Here is a 23,235-nt window from a genome sequence, read left to right on the forward strand (position 1 = left end):
GTAGACGCAACAGTATGTGTGGCGCAGTTAGAAGGTCGAGCTTTTATAAGGCGTGGAAGCAAATCTATATGTTTGTGAGTATCACTATTTCTTGATCAGCCACAGTCATTAAATACTAAAGGCACAGAAGAATGAAAAAAGATTCACGACAAATATTTATGACATAAATCCTTTTACTATATTTCCATTCTTACGTGTATGTTACTCAGAATGGTAGAAATTATTGCTTTCAGTGCATTGGGACTCCAAATGTTCAGGATAAAGGGCGCATTCATCCGACTTTTGGTGATAATCTAAGTTTGCTTGAAATCCTTTGCACTTTGTAACCCACTGTTTGAACATTTTGTGTGCCCCCGCCTTGACAATAATTTTGAATATTTTGACCTAATTTAAAATGTCGTGTGTGTTTAGATGTAAGTATTACCGCCCAAATTAATTAATTGAATGATGCTTGTCATCGTTCTGAGCTTCTGATCCAAGTGCTCATTACACAATGATTAACAGACACATATTTTACACAGCCTGTTGTCTCCATTGTGCCGTGTGTTGTCCATCCATTAAACGGTTCACTGTATGAAAACTTATAATATATGTGCAATGTAGTTGTTATAATTTTCGACGAAAATTTGTAAATGGATCTCTTTCTCTGAAATGCGTCAACAATTATTACAACACGTGTTATAACTTTTGATATCAAGAGGAATATATTAACGGTCGTACCAATAACCTCACACACCCTGCAAATGTGACATCAGACTAGTTAATAAACGTGCACGCCATTCCATTTATATGTGCCCTCTGCCCTATGATATTAGATGCATTATTGGCATGTAAAGAGCCTGTCTGTTTAGTTCAAAATTGTATACATTATTTTATCTTTTCAGGAGCTCAACGAGATTCAGAACAGCATCCGTCTCAAAGCAACCTATGAGGTCTAGCCTTTGTCTCACACACAGGAAACCAGCTACTTCGTACATCTTTTATATGAAAACTCAATAAAAAACTTGAAATTTGGCGTGTTATTTTTCACTTTGATATGAAATTATTATGATAAGAAAAGTAGTAATCGTAATAAAAAATGAGTTAATAAAATATCTAAAATGACTTCCAACAACCTACATTTTATAATTCAAATTTATTTAAATTTACAACCCCGTTTTTTTAAAATTCACATGACATTTTTGTTCTATAGCATATGGAACTACTTCGTTTGGATATAATTTTAACTATATTTTTTTTTTATATAGGGAGGGTCCCATTTCGACGGGTAATGGATTTGCTATCGTGAATTGTTTTAATTTGGCGGCATATTCTTAGTTTAAATACTTAGTTTTATATTTGAACGTAATAATGAAAAGGTAGGATTATTCTGATATAAGCTTAAATCAAGATAGTTTTTTAATATGGATCCGGCTGAAATTGGCCAAAAAATTGATTTCTGAGGGTATAACAACAATTTCTTTAGTTTCTGTTTTCTGAACCAAATTGGGATAATTACAAGACTCGCCCAACCTGTCACCCCTTCTATTGCCATAGTCTCACCCCACCTGTCACCGCCCCGCCTGTCACCCCTCAAATGCTATGGACTCGCCCCACCTGCCACCCATCAAATGCAATGGACTCGCCCCACCTGTCACCCCTCTAATGCAATGGACTCGCCCTACCTGCCACCCCTCTAATGCAATGGACTCGCCCCACCTGCCACCCCTTTTATGCAACGGAATCGGCCCACCTGCCACCCCTCTATTGGAATCGACCCACATGTCACCCCTTTGTTTGGAATGTAGTCGCCCCAACTGACATCCCTCAGATGGAGTGGATTTTCTCCTCCCCAACCTGTCTATCAGATGACCGAGGTGTACTGTCAACCTTACTTACTTCAGACAAGTCATCACTGCTTAACCTTTTCACCACTATTGTGTTAGCTGACCTTGTAAGGAATTTATTAGGATGAATTTTCTAAAATGAAATAAAAACAATTCATTAGTTCATCACAAACGCCAATCGACTAGCTATCAGGATTACTTGAAAACACCTTTTTAATAATTTTGCTAAAGTTAATTACATAATTGAAGTCTACTTTTAAAACTTTTTTTAAAAGCTTTTCATCATGTCGGTAATTTCGGGTAGGTTCTAAAATCCTCATCGCTCTAGTCGCCGACTAAACCCATTGCAATTTGTAATCAGCCACTAGGTGTTGACGCAGGTTTGATGCCCAATGTTATACCGACAACATATGGCGTGACTACAGCTTGCTATATTGGTAAACATTACCGACACATATCTTTTTATTTTTATAGCATTGTTAGAAAAAAACGTAAAATACTAGATGTGATGATGAGTTATTGTTTTAAAAGTAACTACAAAAATGGTACACTCCATGTGTTTGAAAATCCCCCAAATGCCGTCCACAGCAGTGGCGGATTTAGGAGGGTGTCATTAGGGTTCTGACCACCCTTGAGTATCTGAAAATAATCACACCAATGGCCCCCTTCTTGAATTAGAATTAGAATTTTGACTAGCTGAATCACAGTTCTAAACCGTACCTAATGACACCGTTCGCCCTCTAAATTACCAAGAAATTTCGGGGCCCTTCAGCAGACCCAGAACTTGACGCCAAGGTGGGGGAAGGGGAGGGGAGAGGTTGGCTTCGCATCCGCAGACCCCCCCTTTAATTAATCCTGGATCCGCCCCTGTTGAGATATGAATTTTGCATTATTTTAAATATTTTGGATACTGAAATATAATATTGATTATCAAGAAATTAAATTAAAAGAGGTAACTTCTTTAAACGTCGATGATGAACATTGCACTTTATACATTTAAGGAATTATGCCGTTTACGAATTTTCAAATTACTCCAATTTATTTTGAATGTTGAAGGTATAATAAGACAAAGTTATAGGTTGATGGGCAATATATGCATGGTTATGGCAAACTTTTTCAGGTCAGAATTTAAAGTAGATTTTCCTCGGTGAACTTTGGTGTCAATTGTGTCTATATATTATTAAATTTGTATGAGAATATAAAAAGTCTAAGGGGGTTTAATCCAAAGAGACTTGTGATATTTGACAGGAATGAACTGATATTATACCTAAACTGAAATGGCTTCATTTTATTCTTTTATATCTAAAGTCAATTGTCCAGCGAAAGCTCCTGATGCCCTATTTCACACAGACCACGAATCCCACGAATGGCCATGAATTGACAAATTTCACGATTCGTGGTTGAATCGTAATCAGTTCGTGAAGTTCTTAACAGATTCGTATATATTCGTAGTCAGTTCTTGCACTTCTTGACCAACAGAAATTGGTGGCAAAAACTTTGATGCCCCTATTTCACACAGACCACGAATCCCACGAATGGCCAGGAATTGACAAATTTCACGATTCGTGGTTGAATCGTAATCAGTTTGTGAAGTTCTTAACAGATTCGTATATAATCGTAGCCAGTTCTTGCAATTCTTGATCACTCGGGAATTCGTGGCAAAAATTTTGAGCTGTTCAAAGTTTCGGCCACGAACTCCCGATTCCAAAAAATCGTAGTGAATTTCTGGACAATATTCGTGCGATTCCAGCCGAACCCCACGAATATTCGTAACACTATCGCACCTGTATCGTAGAGCGTGTCTAATTAGACCAGAAAATTGGCAAAATCTCACGAATCCTCACGAATCCTGAAATTTGTCAATTCCTGGCGATTCGTGGGATTCGTGGTCTGTGTGAAATAGGGGCCTTAGGTTATATCAAGGATAACCTTTTACAAAGGCCTACTTTATATTCTGTGTGCTTCATCTTGTACATGTAGCAGCCAATAATATAGCCGGATTTCGCGGGCTGTTTTGAGAGACTCCAAAACTCTGTCGAAATAAATAAATAAATGAATTATGAAATAAATTGTTTGGTCAGTTAGTGAGGTGATGCATAGATTTGCTGATCTATTTGGAAAGCGAAATTCGACTTGAAGTCAGTAAAAATGTTGACATATAGCCGTCGTCGGCGTCGCAGTGTGCTTTCAGTGTTATACAATTAAAATGAAAAGCGTTCTAGTTGTATCATTTGCCTTCAAACTTACAGAACTTCATGAATATCATGAAATCCAGGTCAAGTTCGAAAACCAGCCTGAACCAGCCATCGGAACATTTTTCCAGAAGTTACGCTGCTTTTTTCAGCATAATTTATGAAAAACATACAAAAAATTAAATACTGTATTTGCCAAACCTAAGGAATTGTGAAAAAAGTTACTACATGTATCTGACCGAAACTCATTAGTGGAGATTTCAAATATGACCTTGGATTTGACCATTGACCTTTATCTTAAGTTGAAATTGGCCAAAATTTTGTAAAAATTTTAATTTTCTTTAGAAACTATTTGTGTGCACTGATGGTTTTGATATTATATGTGATGAGAAATTACATTTGGGTTCTTCTTTCATCATCCTGAGCTTGGCGTCAGTTGGTACATTTTCACAAGAATAGAGGGACAAAAGATGCTGAAAGTGAAGTCTGTAATTTAGGAACCGTAAACAGGGGCGGATACAGGATTATTTGAAGAGTGTGGGTCCGCGGATGCGAAGCCGATCCCCTCCCCCCTCCCCTTGGCGTGGTGCTAGTCAAAATTCTAATTTCTAGAGGGGACCGTTGGTGTGGGTGGGGGTCAGGACCCTCTGACACCCCCCTAAATCCACCACTGGTAAAAGCTAGAATCCTTTTGTTTGGTAGGCCTAAAATTGGTGGAACTTGTCAATCGTAGGCTAGGCCTAACACTGACAGTGGTGTTGTTTTTGTAGGCCTACGTTTTTCATAGGGCCTATATATATTGTATGGTTTGCGTTTTTTTTTTCAAAAAGTAATCAATGGTCAGCGATGAATTTTATTAGAATGAGAAATATATCCTTAAACCAGCAGAGATATGCCCATATTTAGGCTTACACTTGTCCTTTGCATAAGAAGTGAAATATTGGCAATCTTATTAATATTATATGTGGCCTTGAATTCAACATTTGGCCTACTTTAATTTCCACATAAAATGCACTTTGCATATTTACTAGTCCATATTTCTATATAGATAAAACAGATAGGCCTACATCCCAGCTACCGTTTGATCTGATTGAGCTTCATATTATGCTATTTTTAAATTTTGTACCATGAAATATTGCACCAAATTTACAAAATAGGCCCTAATTAGGCCCTAACCTACTGTATTTTGTGCATCATTATTTTTTTGTCTGTACATTTTACAGCTTTGCTTCTTGTCAAAGTTAGTAATGCCTTTATCAATGTGGAATTTTGCATAAGGCCCCTAAATATAGGCTACTTTTGTTAAATACTTAAAAGTCACAGACTCACAGTGTCACAGTAAGGTACATCAATAATTGGGAGTTTCGTTATCTCTAAATCTCAGGGTGCTATTCAGTTACTTCCTGTGCAGTGAACGAGTGCGCATTTACCTAAGAGCGGGGGCCATGAATCAACAAGGAAGATGAGTGTGATTGTTACAATCTTCAGGACAACATTTTCGGAATGTTTCATTTCGTTCTTATCCATGGCCATTGTAAATTGGACAGCAGGCATGAGGAAAACTAGAAATCGCGACTTCTGGACGAAGTCGCGTGAAACGTTTTGTCACGTGCAACGCTATGACTGGATGAACGTCTATGTCGGAATCTTAGGGTTGAGGTCCAAGATGTCACAAGACGTAGGAAATGGGTCTTTTTGATCATGAATTTTGTGAAATAGGTAAGGTGGATATTTGCCTGATAAAATCCTCTTGAAAGACTTGGAAATATGTTTCTTGTTAGTAATGATATTACCTGAAGTCTGTGTCGGAAAAGTTAAAAACATACAAACGCTCTTGACGTTTTGCCTTGCTTTCTGCATCCGGTTGTTTGATGAGTAGTGTCGTATCGCTCCTATTTTCGTGTTCGATTTTCAGGAATTTAAAAGAGATGAAGGGCATCCTACTGCTTGCTTGTCTGGTGTGTTTGCTGCAGCTTGCCAGTACCAAAAAAACTGTTCTTGGCAGACCAGCGCATCTCAATCAGAAGAACTTCCAGAAGTATTGCCCAAAAAGATGCCAAATAACCCATAAAGCAGTTCTTACAGGAAACACCTGCCCCTTTGGCTGTTTTTACTTATGGTGGAAAGGGACAGATTACTGCCCTCTATGGTGCAGAAGTTACAAAAAAGTTTTTGAATGTATTCGACCAAAGGATAAAAAGCCAGTTAATAGACCACCACGCTGTTTACATGATTTCCCAAGGCTGGAAGAAATGTTTGTCTGCTTCATTTTCTTCATGTTCTCTTATTATAAAAGTTAATGATAATAACGTTTAAATACCATTTGTGACTTAGGCTGATTATTCATTAAGTAATGTTTAAAACTTTTAACTATACTTTCTTTGTCAGTTTTATTATGGTGCTTCATATCATCCTGAACATGAGATTGAAATAGACAGTTAATGTATTTGTTTATAAGTAGTTAATATTTGTTACATGTATGTTATTGTGACAACAATTTGTTATGACATATGTATAGTGAGTGTTGATTGACTTTTAGTATTTTGTTTTTAGGATTTTGAGAAACATGGGATTCAAGATGATGTTTGCCTATTACTTTCATCACACTTTTAAAACACTGAAATCAATGTAAGTATATTTTGTTTAAAGAAAAGTGCATAATTATATAAAAAATTTTCCAGGTGATTGTCACGTACAGATTGTACTTGATTAGTGGTTTTGATTCAGTTGAAAAAGTGCTAGAAGCAGCATAGAGAACATGAAATAAATCTCTTTCTTGTTTTAACATTTGATCATGTGTCATATTTACCTATTACTGTCCAATCTAGTATCATATGTAGACTTGCCCTTCAAGAAATCGACGGAAAATAGCTCTTTTTCAATTTTGAATGGGCACTGTAGAAAACATATAACAGATAAAGCTCTCAAATTAAGCACATATGTGTGATATCATGTGAAGAATAAGTTCTGTAAATTTCAATCCAAGCAGTTGAATACATTTTGAGACAGAACGCTTTAAATGTGCAGCAAACCGTAACGCTTATCCCTTCAAGATCTCGACGAAAACCGGAAGTGCGTCATGAGGTCACTCGCTTCTACTTGGAAAGCTGCTGGGTGATTTTCCGATGAGAAATATTTCATGGCTTATACAAATGTTCGGAAAATGACCATGCAGATAAAAGAAAATTCACTAATCAAAATTGAAACTGCGTAATAACATAGAAAAACATTGTGCATTCCTGACCTCGACTTGTCAGTGTAAACAAAGTGTACTGAACGCATCTCAAGCAAGCACGTGAATGCCGCGTTTGATACTTTGTATCAGACGCTTCGTTTTACTTGACAACACAGTGTTTACGATGGGCATGACAGGAAAAACAGTGCAAAAAACACGCACTTCCGGTTTTCGTCGATTTCTTGAAGGCGTCGATTTCTTGAAGGGCGAGTCTATACTAGTACATAATATGTATTGCTGTGATAAATTGAACATTATGCAGTTTACCAATGACAGGCCTTAATGCTGAAAGTGCATGTATTGTAGGGGTGGATTCAGAGATATTTTCTGACAGTCTTCCAAATTAACTGTTGATTCATCCTCCATTTTTGACCGTTTACTGACAGAAAAAAATTGATCCCCTTCAATGTAAACTTGAAAATCTGACCGTCTTCTGGAAGACCCAGAAGATAGCTTAAATCCACCCCTGTATTGTAAATTGAGAATATATCTGTGTAATTTGATATATGAACTCCATTTCAGCGATTTTTCCTTCAACAATATAGCTGGAACAATAATGAGAAAGTATTTCAAGATACAAGCTAACCTTCCTTATGATGTAAAGATGGAAAATTTGACGAAGATGTAGGTTTTTTTGTTGTGAGGTTTCTGTTGTAATTAGTAACATATATATGTGTGTGTGTGTGTTGAATTTTTAAAGTTCCTCATTTACAGTGATCTGGCCCCAGTTTTCCAAAAAAACTTAAGTTCCCTGGCTAAGAACTTGGTTTAACTTACCAACGTTACATTGTCACGTGCCCTCATCTTACCCTGTCAAGAACAGTGTTAAATTTGTCTTCAGTAGGAAATAAAAGAGTAAATTTGTGATATAGAATAGCCATAGTTGACTCTGAATGGTTGTACATGTATTACTGTACGTGGCATGCTTGCTGAGCAGTAACTGTTGACATGATTGTTCAATTCTTGGTAAGGCCACACTTTTTTATTTTTATGGATGACATCCTGCGCGCGCACCGATTTTCATCCGTTCTCCGAAAAAAAATTCCCCCCCCCCTCCAATGAAGTCGGTTGTCGCAAACGTCGTTATTGAATTTGCCGGAAAATGAGCTTTCTGCGCATGCGTTTTATCGCCACGTGGAAATATGGCCACTTTACCGTCAAATTCATCCCTAGGATTACTTTCAAATTACATGACAATTACTTATGTAAAGTCGCAAAGAGAATGGGGCCGTCGTTTTGGATTGTTATGCCATTGATATTGGGCATGGAGATATCCACTTTTTTACAATTATGCGAAAGGCTGGCGGCGGCCAGTGATTATCGCCTGGAAAATTTCAGTGACATTCTGTCCAAAGCACCCTGAGCTTCAGAGCTAACTTGACACTAACCTTTTCACTGTAGCCTATCTCCATCGTGTCAAGTAACCTCTGACCAGATTCGAGTGCCCCCGCCGCCCGCCAATCAAATTTAAAGCCCGCACTCAATGACTCATTGAACGATCTAGCCAATGAACGCGAACGAGTCAAAGCGCGCTTTGTTCAAATCCGGACCAATCAAAGATAAGGCTGAATATCAGGGACTTGCCGTAACCTGTGGGCAGCACGCAAAATACATCATCCCTCAGTAGATAATGATGCAGGGCATCATACTGCTCTGGTTTCAATTCCGATATACTCCATGCCTCTTTGTGTACGGTTATGCACTCGGAACCACTCGGAACTACTCGGATGTCTCCGCACTCGACAATAACTATGTTGTTAGTATGGAGCTTGCGGAATCAGCCGAGGATTGCCGATTGACGATCAACCAATCAGCGTTTTCACCAAACTTTGGTGAAAAATTTTGAAACATGGATTTGATTGGCTTATATAAACTAGGTCAAACTATTTTCGTCAGAGGTTACTTGACACGATGGAGATAGGCTACAGTGAAAAGGTTAGTGTCAAGTTAGCTCTGAAGCTCAGGGTGGTCCAAAGCAGCACATACCAGGTTTTTTTGTAGCGAAAAAAGGGTCGACAGGGCCTCAAGGTATTTGGTGGGCAGAAGGTCGGTCAGGACCTTTTTCCATAAAAACTTCATATAGCCTACCTAGATCAAATTTTACCCAGAGTGAACCTTTTCCCAGCAAAAGGGGTGGTTCTTTCGACCCCCCCCCTCCCCTGGCTACGGGCCTCTCTATTCATGACTTTTTTTTTACCTTTCTATGAAGTATTCACAATGCTTTAATATTTTGAGAGCATGGATAAAGACATATTGTTAGTTTGATATGTGTTTCTGTGGTAAATTTGTGTTTCCAGCTGTGTACTGACAGCACACCTTTACTTAAGCAGCATTTTTTTTTTTTTTTGGACTTTTTTTTTTTTTTCGCCCTCTCGCACCGATTTCGGGGTCCCAAGAGGATGTCATCCATAAAAATAAAAAAGTGAGGCCTAACTACAGACATCTTTGATTAGTCGTGCCATAAATTCTACTTGTGCAACATGTCTGTGTCAAATAAGTGAATTTGATTGCAAGGCTTTCATTTGGATGATTATATGTTACATTTTATTTTATGATCATTTCCTCAAAATGCAGTGCCATTTTAACAAAATGTTGAAGTCTGACATGCTTTTATTTTTTCAGAAATCTTGCATATAACAAAATCACTGCTTTTCAAGCAGCCACCTTTTTTCAAGTGCCACACCTTCGCTATCTGTAAGTGCAAGAGAAAATTTTTGTGTAGCTTATGAAAAAATGATTTGAATTTCCTTAACTAATGTTCTTAATGAGATTGTTGTATAGAATAGTGTTAAAGATAAATATTTTTGTGACTTAGTTAGATGGATTTTTCTTTATCACTAGATATGGTAAATAAAAGCAATGCTTACATTTTCTTGTCAAAAGGAAATTGAGAATGGTTTACCTGCTTCCCAACTGTTAGTAACGACTCAGTGATATGGTGACCAATTTAAAAAATTTCTAATGCTATCAGTTGTTGAACCTGAAGCCATCATCAAAATATCATCCTATATTAATTGATATATTCTAGTTAAGATTCATGGATACAAATGGAATTTGAATAACAGATAATGTTAGATGTGGCTAAACACATCTTTTTTTGCTTACTCATTATCATTTTCATTTTCTTCTCAGAAATATGTCTCATAACCTGCTTCCTGGGACTGTATTTCACGGGAAGATCTGGCGTAAAAAAAGGTATTGTGGGCCATTCCAGGCAAATGCAGAACTGAGGATTTTGTAAGTTGAAATAGGAAATTATTCCATTTATTTATAAAAATTATTAGCCTTCTCCTTACTAAAAAACAGCCGTGGGTTTGAAATCTCTAGAGCAAAATTACTAACTTGAGAGAATGTAAGCAGAGCTATCACACCTGGTCATTGAATGCAATACTGGTGTTTGTCAGATTGATGATGATAGTTGACATTGTTAAATCTTTTTCTGTCACGAGGTCATGAGAAAGTAATGAAACAGAAAAATAATTAAGTGATTGTTTTAATAATAATATAAAATTTAAGTAACAGTTTTTGTTCAATGTTTTTAAAAATTCAAATCATATTTGAGATATGCCTTAATTTGTTTTAAAGTTATTAGTACCACCAGCTTGTACGCTTGCGGTACTCATGGTTTTAGTCCCGACCCATCTCGTACAGCTCCGCCGGCTCCGCAGGATGACGTGGGATACAAGTCACCGTTACTGCTTCTCCTCCTAGACCGGAAGGACCTGTGTCCCCATCTCTTGGATTAAGTTCACATATAATCTCAACTTGAACCCCCTGTTTTTTTTTTTGTCTCAGTTGTTGCATTGACCTGGGCGTGAGGCTTGTTGAAATGCACCCTTGTCAAAATTTTTGAAAATTCAGTGCTAAATATCTCCCAAACCGATGGAATTATGGGAACAATTACAACAGATGGCTCACCGAAAGTCATGTGTGAGGATTTCAAATATGCCCTAGGATTTGACCTTTGACCTTTATTTCAAAATTTTCAAAAAATTAATTTTTTGCAAGAAAATTTTAATTTATATTTTTTATATATATTTTTTTAGAAACTAAACAGATCTTATCTATAATATTATGAGCATGTGTTACCCTAAGGGTCATCTTTCATTTTCGTAAGTTTGGGGTCAATCGGTGCAAGTTCAACATCGAAATTCAGTGGTGAAAATAAAATGTGAAATACTCAAAAATTAGCAAAGATAAGCCCATAGTAACTATTGAACTTAAATAGTAAGTCATATACTGGTAATCTTATTGTGACCTTGAAATTGACCTTTGACCTACTTTTCATGATGAACTGAACTTTGCAAATTTTTCAGCTCTTAGACTTGCCCTTCAAAAAATCGACGTGAAATAGCTCATTTTCAAATTTGAATGAACACTGTAGAAAAAGTATATAAGCTCAAGCTCTCAGATTTCGCACATAGGTGCGATATTATGTAAAGAATAAATGTTGTAAATTTCAATAAAATTGGTTGTGTAGATTTTGAGATAGAACGCTCTGAATGTACTGCAAACCATAACACTTACGCCTTCAAGATCTCGACGGAAACCGGAAGTGCGTCGTGACGTCATTCCATTGTGCTTGGGAAGATGCTGGATGATTTTCTGTTGAGAAGGACTTCGTTTTTTATCAAAATATTAAGTAAATGACTTTGCAAACCACGCATATAGTTTTTTTTTTAAGTAAAAAAAGCTATTTAAGACTAAGTTGTGTTTTTTTTATTTCGATTTATATTTCAATGTTGTCTCATGTTTTCAGAGCATTTCAAGAAAGTTCAAACGATTCACGAATTCGGCTTTTAATGATGTTTGAAGCGTGTAAGGCGTCATATATGTTTATAGAAAGTGTATTAGAAATTGAACTTAAGTAAACGTACTGAGAACGAACTCAAGACTCACAAATAGTGTTTGGTCATAAAAGATTTTACTTTTCTCAAAGACCACTTATATTTGCACTACAATCTTATAATATACAGAGGTAGTCCTAATTACGTATTCCGCCCCATTTTAATCAAAACGGAAAAAAGAATACACACACATTTTATCATTTCAAGATGAACAATGTGACAGAAAACAAACTATCACAGACGACAGAATTTACAACAGACATGAAGGGGCAAATGAAGGGCCACAAATTTATGTACATTACTTTATCTGTAATATTAATACGTTGAAAAAACTGTAATTATAATAATAAACAATATACATGTTGAAAAGAACTAAACCAATACTCTTTTATTCTGATGCCTGCCAACAGTTATGGCATAAAAAAACGTCCAAAAATGTGGGTGTTTTCGAGCAAGAAAGATGTTCTTGCGCATTGCAAATGACACACCGAATAAACTCGTACACTTCTTCCACCAACTCAGTTGTGCTAGTGCTTGGTGGCTCCATTCCATTGCAAACGCTACAGATCGGTGCCGGCCGACGGGGTGTAGGTCTACTTGGTGCCTCCGTCCCTTCCCGCGGTTCTACAAGGAAGAAATTTCCTGCCACGATGCCCATTCTTTTTGCCCTCTTTTCATATGCTCTTTTCCTTTTCTCTTCTTCCTTTTTCTCTTTCTCCTGTCTTCTTAATTCTTTTCTTCGTTCCACTTCCAAGGCCTTCTGTGCCTTTCGATCGTGTGCCTCAGCCCTCTTTCTGTCCCTCTCCTCGCCCGCTCTTTTCTTCTCCTCCTCCTTCTCTATCCTTCGCTTAGCGGCATCTTCCCTTTTCTTGTGTTTTTCTTGAACAATCCTGTGGCTTTCTTCCTCTTTTCTTCTTTTTTCTGCCATCACTTCGTCCGACGTCAGTACTTGCGATCTACTATAATCTGTTGCAAATCTTCTTTTTCTCATGGGCGCCCCTTCTGCTGGTACAATTAGCACTTTCGCGATGGTTGGAGACACTATGCCCATCTTCACCATTGGGTGTTGCTTAATCTTGCATATGTGACCACAGTAACAGACAGGTGTCGCGTCAGTAGAGTCTGTTTGCGTCATCGAGTCCGTCTTGTCTGTCAGCTGTCCATTGTCATCGTAATATGTCTGAGTGGTTTGGTCTTTTCTCTCTTCGTCGTCACCGCTGCACTCCAATATGAGGCTGCACACGTCTTACATGGTTGGCATTGGTTACCTTTCTTTCATATGGGAACTGTTTTCCCTTCTTGGCAACAACTTTCGAGCTTGCTTTAGATTGAAAGTAAGTCTCATCTACATTGTAGATTTTACTTGGACAGGTAATGTTGTGCAGTGCGAGAGTTTCTTTTAGTAAATCAAAATGCGATTCTGCAACGGATTGCTGCGACATGACGGCTCTGCCTCTGAAAAATAATTTTCTAGAACGGTTACAGCACAGCGATTTTGCCTTTAAGTACCTTTAACACAATGCCTTTGTTAAATGGAGGAAAAAAGCCCACACTCATATGTGAACATTTTAGGTTGTAAAAAAAATGAATTTGGAATGACCATCATTATTATTACCACAATCATTATTATTTTCAGTCACAGGCACACCTATTGATTAATCCCGGCTTTCTTAGAGAGAGCTCGAGGTGCCTTTGCCTAAGGCGCCACCACCAACCATCCGATGCAAGAAACTCCACATTTGGGTCCCTTTCTTTCATAATCCCTTTTGCAAAGTGCCCCATCAGGTCTCTTGTCAGAGGAAAACCCCAGTCAGCCATAAGCATAGCATAGGCTATTAGGGCTTCCTCGTCGTCTGGGTTCATTAAAGGTTTTTTCTTAGGTGTAAACTTCAGTCTTCCTTTTGTGATAGACGCATATAAGAGAGACAGAGAAATGAAGTGAAACAGGATATACCTTAAGAGCAGGACAGGAAAGAGAATTTGCCCAAGGCAAGAATTAAACAACAAATACTCATAAAATTAAAATAAAAACGTTTTTATTTACAAACCAATTTACGTTTTAGTTTTTCTTTGTTTTTATTGTTATTAATACGAACATAAAATGCAACTCATACGGTCATTACCAGCATATATGCTCACGTATATTGTTCACCGGTTCATTACTTTTATAGTCACTACTTGTATATTCTAAGATTCGGTACCTGACACATGGTCACCAATCGTTGTTACTGGCACACCAAAAGCGCGTGACGCTTCAGTCAACGTGTACGTGCCTACTTGCACAGACAAAACAGCTGCATCTAATTGTTCTAAGTTATATTTCCGTGGCATATTGAAAACTGATTTGACATTTTTGGTTTAATTAATGTTGTTTTAAAATGTAAACACACATAATTTGGGCTTTTATTTTAGATAAACAAACATAACTAGGCCATCATTTGCTGAAGTTGGATATTCTAAAGGATTTCTTTTTAAATTAAACCTCAAGATCAGTTACTTACGTAACCCGTCTTGTAACATTACTATTGTAAGGGTCTCTAGCTGTGATTCACCAAACTACTACATGTGTATGTGTGTTGTGACACATATTATTGACCCATACAAGAAAACAATCCTAACTACAATTGATCGGGACGATTTTATTTACACTCACAAGAGAGATGAATTGGAGACAAAAACAAAGGACATCATTTGGATACTTAAGATGCCTTTTTTCAAGGTTTGTGTTTATCACTAAGTTTGAAGCAATGTGTTTACAAGCCGTGTACATTGTACCTGTAATACTACGTCGGGTACTACGGAGGTGATAAACATCCAGAGTATAGAGAATTACGGCTGGGTTAACATGTGGAAAACATCAATCAGCCAGTAACGTTTCTAGCAAAGGACACGCACCTGTTAGAATTTTAAAAATCTAGAATATATAAAGCAGATGAATGTGGTATTTTTCTACTTCATTTGAACTTACAAAGTTTCACCGGCGACAATAAATAATGATAAATTAAATTTGAGTTACTCATACGAAGGATGCGCAAATAATAGGACGTCGACAAGAGCATAAAAGCACGGAAAGTTATGTAAGTAAACATTATTTCTGTTCAACTAACTTCTTCTACAACATGTGTAAGGTCGTTATCAACACTTTTTGTATTATAAACAAAAGTTAAAATGTTGCGTTCGATACTTTGTATCAGACGCTACAACTTACTTGACTACGCAGTATGTTTACGCAGAGCATGCCGGGAAAAATAGCGAAAAAAAGCACGTACTTCCAGTTTGCGTCGATTTCTTGAAGGCGTCGATTTCTTGAGGGGCAAGTCTATATCTCTAAAACTGGCAGAGATACGTCCATAGTTATTGTTGAACTTGAGTGGGAAGTCATATACTGGCAATTTAACTGTGACCTAGAAATTGGCCTTTGACCTACTTTTCATCATTAACTGAACTTTGTAAAATTTCTCTCTTATATCTCGAAAACAGGCAAAGATACGCACATAGTTACTATTGAACCCAAATAGGAAGTCATATACTGGCAATCTAACTGTGACCTTGAAATTGACCTTTGACCTACTTTTTATGATGAACTGTACTTTGCATGTTCTGGCCTTTATATCTCCAAAATTGGCAAGGAAATGTCCATAGTTACTAGTGAACTTGAATTGGAAATTATATAATGTGACCTTGAAATTGACCTAATTTTTCACCATGAACTGAACTTTGCATATTTTCTTGCCCCTCACATCTTCAAAACTAGCAGAGATCTGCTCATTGTTGCCCTTAGGTGTTCTCTTTTGTCAGCATATATGCAACACTGTAACACATTTCAAGGAAAACCAAGGGGGCTGTTGTCTAGAAAATCACAGGAGTGATCAGTGTTAGGAAAATACAGGCCAATTGGAAAATCCGCTTGATTGGACCATTTTTATGTTTTTTTTTTGTTTGTTTGTTTTTTGTTTTTTTTTTTTTGCATATTTTGAGAATTCTTGTTTATTGCATAGAGCTTGTAGAGGACAAGACTGATAGTGGTGTCCCTTTTTTTTTTGGGGGGGGGGTGTGTGTTCATTTGAATGTGCTTACTCCAGCTGGTGGTACAATATCTAGAGGCGGTATCGCCTCTCTGATCCTCTAGTTTATACTTAATGACATATTTTAGAGACATCGGATACAACAAGGTAGATAGGCTTTATCCTTCAGCGTTGGAATGTTTCAAGAACCTCATAACTTTGTGAGTATCCTGATTTATATCAATGGTTTAGGCATGTTGATGTGTTTGGACACACACAGCTGCACACACATATGTTGTGTATTGATAACATACACTGTTAGTTTTGATTAAGACATAAAAGAAGCTGTAGTTTAATTTCCACATTCTAGTTAAAATGAGGTATTAATCTTGTGGATAAACTCTCAAGTACATTTCAGGGCGTCAAGTTCCTATTTTTTGGAGATGTTCCAATTTTTTCCTATTTTTCAGAGAAAATTCCTATTGTTTCCTATTTTTTTTGTCTAAAAATGATTTTGTGTCAAATCGTGTTGGTTACTGGAAAATAAGATATGTGGACACTAGTCAATATTGAACTATTTATGAGCATTTGGAGAAATTTACCAAAAATATTGGCTAACTAAGCTTGTCTTGTTAAAGTACAATGCAGGAAGGTGCAAAGATTACTCAAAATTTTGCTTGAGTTTTGTATAGATGCCAATATCAGGGGTCGAAACAGAGGGTCGCCCACTCGCCAATGCGACTTAGAAACGTCCTGGGCGACTACCTGTCAGGGGTACTGGTCCGTTTTGGCGACCGCTGAAAAGTGCCGAACATCGTTGCCAAACCCATCTTATATTTCACTATCAAATGGCAAAATCTGATCAATTATTGAAGTATTTCTTGTCTCTCTCAAATGAAAACACATGAGCACGGCCATATTGCATTTTAACAGCAGGCCGAACGTCTTTTGGCTCGAGCGCTGTGATTGGCTCCCTCGTGTTGCTGCAGCAAATTTCCACCAATAAGAGATTGTTTTGTGTTCAGCAGCCATGACGTCACACCCCGGCAATGTTAAATGTACTTTTTTTTACATTTAATAAAAAAACATGAGGTGTGTCAAAACCTGCACCAAAAAGAAAAATAGCCCCTGATGAGGAAACAAACAAAGATAAAAAGAAAGAATATGATGCTTCTGAATCTTATGAAAAACATAAAAGAAGTAGGCAATTTTTGCCAAAGTGGACAGTTGGCAGGCCTTGGTTAAAAAATACACCAACTGGAATGACTTGCACTGTGTGCATAGAACATGAGGAGGCACTGAAAGGGCAGTGTGCAATACAGTCCAGAGTTTTTATTGATGGGTGCAACAGCATGAAATCTGAGAGCATCTCCCTACATGAGAACGCACAGGCTCACAGGCTAGCACTTAGCATTGATTCTAGGTGAGAAAAACCCATACTAATTTACATATATAATAAATATAAATTTACATATAAATATAATATAAATATTAAAATAATAGTAATATTAAATTATATATAATATGTTATTTAATATTAAATATAATTTACATATAAATCGTATTATCACATGATGATTTTTATTTGTCACTGGTTATTTCTCACAACATAAATAATCATAGTTGAATGAATATTTTAAACATAAAATATATTGATTAAAATATGGATATATGTAATAGTTATATTTATTTCATAATAATTTTTTATATATCCAGAAAGTTGCAACCGGAAATGTCCCCAGCCACCCTTGCATGTCAAGCCCTGAACAAAGCACACATGGAAAAGCTACGCCTGCTATTCCGCAACACACATGCCTTGGCAAAAAACAGAAAATCATTTTTAGACTACAAATGGCTATGTGACCTTGATGAAGTTAAGGTATCTCAGGAATATCTGCTAATTTTTGTCAAATTTGGTATCATTGTCATAGATGTCATGAATTTCTTGCTAAAAGACTGCAGTGAATCATTCTATCATTTGTTAGCCCTGTTATCTATTAGACCAGATACAGTGTCTGTGCATAATTATTATTGCAAAATATTTCCAGGGCTTGGAACCTGGGAAAACTTACCATAATGAGACTGCATGCCGAACATTCACAAAGTCTATTGCTAGCACCACCAAGCAACAGTTGGCCGATGTCATCAATAACAGAAGTTTCATTAGTATCACATCAGATGGATCAACAGACAGTTCTCGCACAGAGCAGGAGATTTTATTTGTTAGGTTTGCTGAGAAAGGTACTGTGCATACTGTATTTGCAGGGATTGTATCACCTAAGAGCCCTGATGCTATTTGGATATATAATGCCATCCTGAAAGGCCTAGAGGGAATGGGTATCACACAGGACACCCTTAGGGAAAAACTGGCAGGTCTGGGGTGTGATGGTGCATCAGTGATGACAGGGAGAGTTGGTGGAGTGGCTGCATTCTTTAGAGATCTGCAGCCATCAGCGACAGTCATTCACTGCCTGGCACACAGGCTGGTATTATCATGTAAAGAGCATCAAGCTCTATGATTCCACTGTTGTCTTGCTCATGTTAGTGTATTATTTTTATAGAAACTCCCCAAAGCAGAGGGAGAATCTTAAGAGTTCCTTCGAGAGCCTGGGTAAACCTGTTGGTATCCCTACGCGAGTTGGTGGCACAAGGTGGGTTGGCCATATGCTGCTGGCTGTGGAGACATTTCTTAAAGGACACCAGGCCATCTATAATCAAATGAAGGACTGTGTCAACCAAAAGGCAAAGGTATAAGTACAATATGTATAATGCAAAGAATTCATCTGTGTTATTCCAGATTATATCATTATATTAGTGGTAGTAAATATCCCATCCATGCTGGGTATGTGTATAAATGTTGAATGTAAATATTCCAAATCAAGTAAATGTAATATTAATTGATTAATCTCAAATGTTATATGTGAATAAATGTGAATATACTAAGGTTCAATAAATATTGTAAATATTTACAATAGGGTACAATAAATTTATTTGCAACTACAACAATACGAAAGTATAAATATAAAGTTTTTAGGTATGTACACTATTTATAAAAGAGGATATATTTATTAGGGTGAGAGTACAACGAAGGCTCTTGGGTACTTGCGTCTAATGAAGAGGCCTGACATCCTTGCCTATATATATCCACCTCTTCAAAGATGTTCTGAAGCCCCTGAAAGCACTCTCCACTGCACTGCAGGCAAATGATACAACACTGGCAGATGTTTGTGATAAGATAGAGATGGCCAAGTCTGTCCTAGATTCCTATAAAACAAGATATGTATATTTTTGCATGAATGTTTTCATGTTTGCATGTTTTTAGCAGATTCACTGATCGCATTATTCAATTTCAAATTAATTTTTTTCTGGGTGATGGTGTTTATTCCCTTCTTGTATTTTGCTTTTTGTAAACATTAACTTGTGGTGATGGTGATTCTTACTTCATAACATTTCCTCAGAAATGGCCCCAACCTATGCAAGTATTTTGCTGACCAGGAAAGTGATGAAAAGGTGTCTGGGAAGGTTGATGAAAAGAGATTTAACAGTACTAGAGAAACCTTAGTTAGCAACATAATTGCTGCACTTGAAAAGAGAACAGCAGATGTATCCAGCAAGTTCATCTCTGCCACTGAACTAGCTAATTTCAAGTACTGGCCCTTGTATGACCAGCCGGAAGTTACAGGTAAAATAGTTTAAATGACTAATGTTGGTGAGAAATTTTAGTAAATTTCTGTTTCCCATGGTGATACTTGAACTTCTGTTTGTCATATTTTGCATCATAATTTTCATTTTTTTTTATTTTAGACTTCGGTGAGACCCAAATCATGACAATCTGTGAACAATACAATAACCTCCTGGAGAGGTCTGGCTTCTCGGCTCAAGATGTCATCTCTGAGTGGACTATGCTCAAAAACCAACTTTACAAGAGGTAGGAAAGACTAATACAGATTCATTATATTAATAATATGATAAACCAATTTATTATGATAAACCAATTTATAATGATAAACCAACCTGTTTTCTTCTATCTCTGATTTCAGATAAAGGGAGAAGGTACAGAAGTTGACATGGACAGAGGTTTAAGCCTCATATGCTGATGAAGACCATGCCAAAGTTTTGTCTCTCATAGATCTAGTTCTCTGCCTTCCTGCCAGCAGTTCAGAGAATGAGCGTGGTTTTAGCAAGCTGAAACTAATCAAAACAGACCACCGGTCAAAGATAAAAACATCTACTCTGGACAGTTTGATGTCAATCCAGATGGGCAGTCCTTCCATCCAGGACTTTGATCCTGATGCTGCCATACAGGCCTGGTTGGGTGCTGTGAAGTCCTCAAGAAGACCAGGGCCCAGTTTCATCAAGGCTGGATAGCGCTATCTTATAGATAAAAATGGCCGCTATCCTCTGGATAGTGCGTTTCATCAACAGTGGATAGCGCTATCCATGGGGTAAATCAGCTTATCCAGAGGAAAAAGTTGTCCGCTCGAAATAGGTGGGATAAATCTGCACTCATGCTGTTAAAAAATCAAAAATGGCAAACCTGCTTGCTTTAGGAGTAAATCCTATGAGATTTCACAGGTGTAGAATGATAAGAAAGAGAATTTTAGAAGATATGTGTTTGCTTTTGATACTTTATGTGATACTGAATCAATAGATTACATAACAGACTTTATCAAAGTTGACAGCGTGCCTGCTACGGACAGAACCCATGCAATCTCGGTGAGAGGCCAATTATCTTTTATTTTACTTAAACATACCTTTCAAATCGACGAAAAAATTCTACACTGCAATTGACATAATCTGCCAAACGTGCCAAGTCAGCTATTTTGTTAGAAAGTATGTCACGACCTTGCCCTTCAACTGCACATTGTAAACATTGCATGAGGCACAATGTGATGTGTTTTTGACACTGACACTAAAATATCCTGTAGATATTTTCCCCATTATTTTAATGAATGTACCATCTTGAAATATACTTAGCATATTGTTTATTATGGGTAATTTATTTTCCAAATATGGTATAGATCACTTTTTTGTTAGCAACTATCATGGCTTTTATAATGTTTACAGCAACCAACTGCATTATGGGAATGTCTTTTTCCAAATATGTTATTGGATAAATTTTTATCCACTGGATTACTATCATGCTGTTTATCCAGCCTTTGTGAAACACAAATTTATACAGAGAATAACAATACAGAGGATAAGAAATTTATACCATGGATAGTGTTATCCATAGAATAGCTTATCCAGCTTTGATGAAACGGGGCCCAGGTGTCAGAGATGGGGGTGCTGTGAAGAGTTGTCGTTTGAGGGTGACAAGAGAAAGAGGAGAAGGAAGAAGAGAAGAATGATCAGGAGCAGGCGGGGGAGGTCATGGATGTTGATGATGGTCAAGAGGGTCCTGCTAAGGTCATGGATGACAGTGAGGAAGAACAAAATGTTTATTTCAATGAAGAGGATGAGGATGATATCGATGAAGGATTCGAGGATGATGATGATGAGCTAGCAGAGGAGGATGTGTACAAACAGTTAAAGGAACTGACTGGAATATGAATGTGTTTAGATAATCATATAGAAATAAAAATGGATGTTAAACATGTATGCGTTTTTGTTATATATCTAGTAGCTTGAAACTACTAATTTTTAACGTAAAATTTTACGGACCAGTACTTCTTGGTAAGGACCAGTACCTCTAAGGTCCACTGGTCGGTATTGGCCAGTCCTGCCCAAATTCTGTATAGACCCCTGATTATGTGGAACACATTGATGTTTGTTGGCTTAGCATCAGACTTAGATCTGAACAAAGCTACTCCCTACAATTTGGGGAAGTACTGGGGTATGCAGTGGCTACCCATCAGTACCATCTAGTCAAAATACAGCATCACCTAGGATGAAAATAAAGCACCAAAACCCTTCAGCTGCAATAGTGAAACAGCTTAAACTTTGATTTTATGGTGAAATTGTATAGATACTTGTTGCAAACAAAAACTTGTGATAAGCATGTCCTTCCCATTTGGCACATTCCATGAATAAAATGAGCCCTTCAGAATGCCTGCCAAATTATCCCCAAATTTTTTCACTTTTGCACATTGAAATTGTGGTTTAGGTTATTAATTCTGCATTCACAGTCAATCTCATAGTTCCAATCACTAATGGCAATTGTTGTGTATGAGACCAAAAATAGTAATCCCTGCAAAACAGCAGTAGGGACAAAAAATTGTCTAGTGGAAAAGTGATTGTTCATCGGTAAACAGGTCGAAAAATGTTAGAATATATTTTTGATAGTATTTTTAGTGCATTGTTTTGTCTACATAAGCGCAATGTATAAAATGAAATGTGCTTTTAAAACAGATATGTTATAATAATAGTATTGAATAGAATTAATTAGAATTAATTAGTACCACCAGTGTGTACGCTGGCGGTACTCATGGTTTTAGTCCCGACCCATCTCGTAGAGCTTGTCAAGTGCAGCACTGAAGGTGATTTCCATTTTTATGTACAGACACAGATGTGTCTGTACATATTGCCATCACCTGCGTCTGTCGTCGCCGATGCCGATGCCGATGCCGATGCCGATGCCGTCGCCGTGCACTTTCCTTGTAAACACGATAAGTGGAAGGCAGTTTCACTTTTTATTGGCTTTATATTTACAGAGCTGATGAATATTCATAAAACGCAGGTCAAGTTCGAAAATCAGCATGATCGGGCCATTATTGTAGAAGTTATGCTGTTTTTATGTACAGACACAGATGTGTCTGTACATATTGCCATCACCTGCGTCTGTCGTCGCCGATGCCGATGCCGATGCCGATGCCGATGCCGTCGCCGTGCACTTTCCTTGTAAACACGATAAGTGGAAGGCAGTTTTACTTTTTGGCTTTATATTTACAGAGCTGATGAATATTCATAAAACGCAGGTCAAGTTCCAAAATCAGCATGATCGGGCCATTATTGTAGAAGTTATGCTGTTTTTTCACTTTTCAGCATATATGCAACCTTGTAAACACATTTTAAGGAAAACCATTAGGCCTGTTGTCATGAAACTCACAGGAGTAATCAATCTTACTAAAACGCAGGTCAAGTTCGAAAATCAGCATGATCGGGCCACTATTTTAGTAGTTATGCGGTTTT

At 37.3% G+C, this 23,235-nt stretch overlaps 3 protein-coding genes across 4 annotated transcripts in view; all 3 read left to right on the forward strand.

The window, feature by feature from the left end:
• Nucleotides 1-5,221: 5,221 nt before the first annotated feature.
• Nucleotides 5,222-23,235, forward strand: part of LOC106151046 (uncharacterized) — a 38,776-nt gene continuing 20,762 nt past the window's right edge. The window contains exons 1-7 of one of the 2 annotated variants that reach the window (XM_087012525.1): nucleotides 5,222-5,737; nucleotides 5,934-6,272; nucleotides 6,572-6,646; nucleotides 7,776-7,877; nucleotides 9,876-9,947; nucleotides 10,386-10,490; nucleotides 16,254-16,325. In XM_087012525.1, coding sequence (XP_086868651.1) covers nucleotides 5,947-6,272; nucleotides 6,572-6,646; nucleotides 7,776-7,877; nucleotides 9,876-9,947; nucleotides 10,386-10,490; nucleotides 16,254-16,325 — 752 coding nt within the window. In that variant the 5' untranslated portion in view covers nucleotides 5,222-5,737; nucleotides 5,934-5,946. The remainder of the gene's footprint in view (nucleotides 5,738-5,933; nucleotides 6,273-6,571; nucleotides 6,647-7,775; nucleotides 7,878-9,875; nucleotides 9,948-10,385; nucleotides 10,491-16,253; nucleotides 16,326-23,235) is intronic. The other variant, XM_013524123.2, reaches the window with a different exon arrangement.
• Nucleotides 16,338-20,472, forward strand: LOC147761621 (zinc finger protein 862-like). Its single transcript, XM_087013108.1, has 8 exons — nucleotides 16,338-17,527; nucleotides 17,821-17,983; nucleotides 18,153-18,620; nucleotides 18,667-18,852; nucleotides 19,304-19,353; nucleotides 19,563-19,786; nucleotides 19,909-20,032; nucleotides 20,259-20,472. The coding sequence occupies exons 1-8, from the start codon at nucleotides 17,367-17,369 to the stop codon at nucleotides 20,470-20,472; spliced, it is 1,590 nt and encodes a 529-aa protein (XP_086869234.1). The 5' UTR covers nucleotides 16,338-17,366.
• On the forward strand, nucleotides 19,309-21,703 carry LOC106151047 (uncharacterized). The gene is made up of 3 exons (XM_013524124.2): nucleotides 19,309-19,786; nucleotides 19,909-20,032; nucleotides 20,145-21,703. Exon 3 carries the CDS (start codon nucleotides 21,478-21,480, stop codon nucleotides 21,655-21,657), a length of 180 nt encoding a protein of 59 aa, XP_013379578.2. The 5' UTR covers nucleotides 19,309-19,786; nucleotides 19,909-20,032; nucleotides 20,145-21,477; the 3' UTR covers nucleotides 21,658-21,703.

This window comes from Lingula anatina, chromosome 5 (genome assembly GCF_051362555.1).
Source record: "Lingula anatina isolate TDL-2025a chromosome 5, LinAna3.0, whole genome shotgun sequence".
NCBI lineage: Eukaryota > Metazoa > Brachiopoda > Lingulata > Lingulida > Lingulidae > Lingula > Lingula anatina.

Excerpts from the sequence above, each read along its gene's own strand:
- LOC147761621 (XM_087013108.1), top strand. The coding sequence starts at position 17,367 with ATGACTTGCACTGTGTGCATAGAACATGAGGAGGCACTGAAAGGGCAG. Across the intron at positions 17,984-18,152 it reads GTGACCTTGATGAAGTTAAG|GGCTTGGAACCTGGGAAAAC; the intron begins GTATCTCAGGAA and ends AAATATTTCCAG. Across the intron at positions 18,621-18,666 it reads GTAAAGAGCATCAAGCTCTA|AACTCCCCAAAGCAGAGGGA; the intron begins TGATTCCACTGT and ends TATTTTTATAGA.
- LOC106151047 (XM_013524124.2), top strand. The coding sequence starts at position 21,478 with ATGGATGTTGATGATGGTCAAGAGGGTCCTGCTAAGGTCATGGATGAC.